The sequence below is a fragment of the Dipodomys merriami genome, unplaced genomic scaffold, assembly GCF_024711535.1.
Source record: "Dipodomys merriami isolate MVZ:Mamm:240054 unplaced genomic scaffold, mDipMer1.0.p SCAF_3, whole genome shotgun sequence".
Taxonomy (NCBI): Eukaryota; Metazoa; Chordata; class Mammalia; order Rodentia; family Heteromyidae; genus Dipodomys; species Dipodomys merriami.
In genome coordinates, this window is record NW_027204492.1 from 114675721 (window position 1) to 114681269 (window position 5549).

At 45.2% G+C, this 5549-nt stretch overlaps 1 protein-coding gene across 1 annotated transcript; it reads right to left on the minus strand.

Moving 5' to 3' along the window:
* Positions 1 to 2791: 2791 nt before the first annotated feature.
* On the minus strand, positions 2792 to 5016 carry Tmsb4x (thymosin beta 4 X-linked). Its single transcript, XM_070040867.1, has 3 exons — positions 4922 to 5016; positions 3660 to 3773; positions 2792 to 3230 (listed from the first exon to the last, which is right to left on the minus strand). The coding sequence occupies exons 2-3, from the start codon at positions 3757 to 3759 to the stop codon at positions 3196 to 3198; spliced, it is 135 nt and encodes a 44-aa protein (XP_069896968.1). The 5' UTR covers positions 3760 to 3773; positions 4922 to 5016; the 3' UTR covers positions 2792 to 3195.
* Between the last annotated feature and the right edge of the window lie 533 nt (positions 5017 to 5549).

The window sequence follows — 5549 nt, forward strand, 5'->3', positions numbered from 1 at the left end:
CTTTTCTTATTCTCTAGCGAGGTTAGTGAAGGCTACTGGGGTAAATGAAGCATTACATGCTTTCAACATCATTAAACATTGATTTAAGTTCACAGTTTGTTTTATTAGCATGCGTTTCACTGCAACATTTCTACCCACGTATACAAAGCATTTTGATTAATCTCTTATCACTCTTATCCCCTTCCCCTTCTTAAAACAACTTCAACAGATTTCATCGCTCTATTTTCATCCACGCAAACAAACTAAATTTATATTCTTGACCAAGAATGACTCAAGCTTTTTTGTATTTTTATTTAGTTGTTTGGGCTATCATATGGCTTCCAAAATGCCCCCAAACTTTTAGAAATAATTCAACAATCATTTCATCTTTGTGTCTAGAAAAATCCAATTCTCCTTTGGGAGAAAGAAACAGATCTTAAGCATGCATTTAAGGGCAACAATACCTAACTGTGAGTATAAGGACTGTACGAGGTCTCCAAACAGCTCAGAGGCTCTGTGTACTGGAAGATTTCACATGCCTGCCTGAACACACCCACTCCACCCCCCCACACACTGGATCCTTGCGTTTGCAGCCCAAAAGCTGTGTGGTTCTCCTGAACGAAGAAAAGCACTTGAAAATTCCATCCATTAGGAGACTGAATTAGGGAACTGTAATCATTGAGAAATTTGTGAGATTTAAAATGGAAGACTGCTCCATCTCAAGAACCTTTTAGTGAGCTTTTGTCATCCCCCCCCCTCTTTTGTTTTATTTCTCGTGTGTGACATTCAGCTCTTCATTAAGCTCTTTAAGCCTCTTTCCTGGTGGTGGCAATGGGGAAGATAGGGCCAACGGTCCAGTAGGGAGGGGCTTCAATTAGGGATTTGTTTTGTTTAATAATAGAATGTCCTCTTCTCCTTTGGTTCTATAAAAGAAAATTCTGTCTACCCCTAAGTCTCATATAGCAGAAGCATACATTCCCACAGTGATTCATAAATATCTACAGCACTTCTGGGAAGGGTCTCTTTTGGGAAGAGTAAAGAGTCCCCCATCAAATTGAAAACAAAACAAAGACAGCAAATCAGCCTGTCCTATGCCCCAGTACAACACTTAACTAACAGCTCGAGATACAGGAAAGAGCTTGCCAATGTTTCTCTTCTCTCACACCAAGCACCCAACACTCATTCAATCACTACTAAATTTCTAATATCACTTTCATTTCATTTTTCCGTTTTAGCTCTGTCTGTCCTCCCAGGAGAGAAAGGTAATTTCTTCTATCACCTGGCCCCATGAATCATCCACTTGCCTTAAAGTTCTTATTTCCCTAAGAAACACTGGAACTCTATGATAATTTCTAAAAATGTCTCATTTCAGCAGTTTGAAAAATGCATGCAGCACAAACTGCTGTGGATCTGGTTTTTCTTTGCAGCTTGAACATGTTCATTGGGCTTTTTTATACTTTGCCTGGTAGGTCAGAAAAGAAACTGCAAAGCTCCGCCCCTTCTAGGGCTGCTTCATCTTGAGCCCCTCTCCCACCCCCCTCCATCTTTGTTTCTCACATCTCCTCTCCACGGACCGAAGACACTGTGGCCTGCAGGTTTGAAGCAGCTCTGCACATCCTGCCCTCCCCACACAGATAAAGGCTTCTAGCTGACGGTCTGTCTACTTGATTGTCTAAACCACAGGTACAAGGTTTCCTGTACATTTCTCAAAGGAAATGTTGTGCAAAAGACTTCAACCCGTTTGGTAATGATCAACAACTTCTCTTCACCCCTATTCCGCCCTCCTCCACAAAGGGGATTTTTCTAAGTTAGCTTTTAGGGGAAAAGTTTTCCTTGAACATGTGCATGGTGCATTTCAGATTGGCTGAGTTATTGGGTGAACTACCATTCTTAAATATTGTTGCGTTTTGGCCTAAGAAAATTGGGGCTCTTATTTAAAAATAATCTGTACCCTTCTTTATGGATAGAGGAATCCATTAAAGAGCTTTAAGAACATTCTTTCACCTTGTAAATATTGATCTTATTTCCCTCTCTCCTTGATAGTTCTGGCCTGGCTAAAACAAAGGTTTTTGTTTGTTCCACACCCCCCTCCCACCAATTAAATATGTAATCCATAGTCCTGTATGGAGGACTAGATCAAAGGCCAATTCATTCTTGCTGGGCTTCCACATGGCAACCATTTTCATCTATGTCCTGCTTGTGCCTTTTAAATCCAATAGTCATTGTTCAAATTGATGATTCAGTAACTTAAAACCACTCATTAATGGTAAATACAATCTTAAACATTGAATTCCAACTAGAAACCAACCATTAGACTATAAGGAAGCACCTACTAAAATGTCATTTTTATTCATTTTATCTGATAAACAGGCTTAAATTCCATTTGTTCAATGCTAGTAATTGTTTAAAAACCAAGTTGATTGAGACTGAAACAAGATGTACTTTCAATCATCTTGAGCACTAAGTAATAAATTAAGCCTTGGCTTATCAAAACCCATATAAAATGTATGAATTGCAAATATGTTGCCCAATATAGCCTCAAACTCCTGGAGTCAAGCCATCTTCCACTTTGTCCTCTGGAGTTGTGGGGACTACTGTAGTTAGTGGGGCCCTACAAAGTTTTTGTGAAAGAAAATCCTCTCCCAATTTCATATGCCTGGGTGAAAAATCAGCCTTATGCTGTGAGGGCATTGACCAAAATGGTTTGCATTTGTCTAGCCAGGTCCCAGGGAGACCAAGAGGCAGGTTCCTTTGCAAATATTTTAAAAGCGATTAAATTTGCTCCTTCCACACACACAACAGTGACAACAGCCAGGTTTTAAAACTTTATTTGCATATTAAAAAAATTGTGCATTCCAATAATTAAAATCATTTGAACAAAAAAAATGGCACTCTGATTAAACTGCATTTTACAGCCTGCAGGATATCTTGGACCAGCTTGGATATTACTCTAGACTTCTCCTTCCTCCCACCCAGCTTTCTTCCTTCATCCACATTCAAGTTGTTTTCCTTCCCAGCCAGACAGACAGATGGGAGAGGCAGGCTCGGCCTCCGTTGTTGTCAGTAGTTCTCAATTCTTTGATATGAAAGGGGCAGCACAGTCATTTAAACTTGATCCAACCTCTTTGCATCTTACAAAGTTAAACAGCTAAAAGAAGTAAAATAAGAAGGCAATGCTTGTGGAATGTACAGTGCATATTGGCGGTGCACACCTCATTAGGATTCGCCTGCTTGCTTCTCCTGTTCGATTGCTGTGGCAGGAAGAGACAAAAAAGAAAAAAAGAAAGAAAGAAAGAAAAAGAAAAAAAATGGAGGCTCAGAGGATGCATAAGATGACAAATACTTTCATTTGAAACCTCTATACATATCATAAAAATGTCCCATGTGTACATAATCATTGCATCTTGAAATAAAATAGTCATATTAAATATTGTAAATCGATGTACAATGTGATAGATAAATTGGCGGCTTGTATATAAATATTCTATTAAACACTAAAGCCCGTGTTTATTGGCTGCAAAAACCGTTTCTAATGAGCCTTTCCAACCACACATTCATCATCATCAAACTGTTGGCTCCTCCCCCGAAGTACCCCCCCTTCGCCCCGCTGCCCCTCCCTTCCTTCCACCCGCCGCTCCCGCCCAGCGCTTTCTGAAAATGGGTGATGGGTGGGGGCTTACTTTCTTTTGAAGGCAGAGGATTTTTCTCTTGCGTTTCTGTCTTCTTCAATTTCGACTTATCGAATTTCTCGATCTCAGCCATATCGGGTTTGTCAGACATGGTTGCTGAAGGAGCTGAAGGAGATAAAGCCAAGAGCCGGGCTGAGAAAGAGCCACCCGCCCTCGCCCCTCCCAGCTCAGATATGCGTCGCTTCCCCCCCCCCCAATTCCATCCTGAACCCCCTTCTCTTCCTCTTCCACTCAGCTAAGAAGGTTCCTCTTTTTACAAGGGGGGGGGAAGCGAATACCTCAATACCCCCCAACTTCGAGGACCCCTCCCCCCGCTCCAGACGAGGCGTCTCAAAGCGCAAATCTCGCCGAAGACCAGAACTGACCTCCGTAGGTTATCTGTGGCAGCTGGTTAAAATTAAAACGTAGGTCACGCGCGTAAACTGCGCAGCCACGTTCAAGATTTCAGTGGCGAAGATGGATTCAAAATGATCCAAATGCAGCCAGGGGCTGGCCATCTCCTAGATGCGGTCTGCTCGCCCCAAAGATGCTGACGGGGTGCAGCCGCCTCACAAAGGCGACAGCTGCCATGGCCACGAGCTTCCCACCACCGCCGCGCCGCCGCCCCTCGCTCGCCCTTTCGCCGTCGCTCAACAATGCAGCCGCGGGCACACAAAGCTGCCTCCCCACCCCCTCCCACCCCCCAAACCCATCGCGATCGGCATCGAGGGGTGATTTAGGCAGCCTTGGCACGCATTCCCTGGCAGGATGGACTTGAAAAGGTTCTCGGGACCGCCCAGCCATCTTAAGCCGGGACGGAGAACGGGATCACAGGCTAGGACGCCTTCGCAGATTAGCGAACGGGAGAACAGCGCCAGCCCCAGGTTGAGTGACTAGGCGTAAGAACAAAGGGATCTCTCTGTTCCTGATTAATTACAGCCTTCAAGGCATTGCAGAATGCCTTTTGGGGGTGGGCAATTCCCTCGAAGCTCCAAAGCAAAACAACAAAAAAGTCCCCAAACAACAACAAACCCGTCAGATTCGTTGTTTGTTTGTTTCATTTAAAAAAAAATCAAGTTCCCGATTCCTAGACGCAGCATCTGGAAGGATTTAGCATCCCCGATCTCCCCTAAACCACCTTCCAGGAGGACTACTTAGGATCGGCTTTTAGGGATGCTTCGTGGGGATGCAAATAATGAAAGGGCGAGCACGGACGGCCGCCAGTAAGGGGAGCAGAGGACAGAAAGACAGGAGGAAGGGGCGCTGGAGCTCACCGAAGCGAAGTGCGTGGACGAGAAGAGACGGCTCTGCGCAGTGGCCACCAGTGAATGTCGGGCGGGGTGCGGCGAGCGCCACTTTATGGGCGCTCCTATGTAAATGAGGTGATGTCACCCGCAGGCTCGCTTAACTCCTTCGCGCCGCGTCTACGGAACAGCGTCTGGAGGGCTTTGGGGCAAAAGGAGAACCTTCCCCCTCCCCCACCCCCCTCCCCCACACACCCCCATGTCCACCGGATCACCCTAACCGCACGGATGATAGAAAAAGGAGTCAAAGCCCATCTTCCATCCCGTCCTTATAACGCATTTTCTTTGCCCTCGTGTGTGTGTGTGTGTGTGTGTGTGTGTGTGTGTGTGTGTGTGTGTGTGTGTGTGTGTTAATATTACAATGAATTTTTGCAGCCGTGCCTCAAACCCAATGAAGAATAACTAAAAACGGTCCAGGTGGTACTTTGGGGGCTTCGGGCATTCCTCTACAGCGAAAGGGCTTTGTCTGCTGCAGACAACCCCAAGGTAGGGCGCGGTGGCCCTGGTACCAGAGCCTCGCCCACTGCAGGGGTCTGATTTCTGTGACTCAGCTTTCAGACCAGTGGAGAGCATTCGCCCCACCCGATCCTCTTTGTCT

Bases quoted from the DNA above. Each gene is read 5' to 3' on its own strand.
- Tmsb4x (XM_070040867.1), bottom strand. From the start codon at position 3,759: ATGTCTGACAAACCCGATATGGCTGAGATCGAGAAATTCGATAAGTCG. The intron at 3,231-3,659 runs GTAAGCCCCCAC...TTCCTGCCACAG, and splicing joins TCCTCTGCCTTCAAAAGAAA to CAATCGAACAGGAGAAGCAA.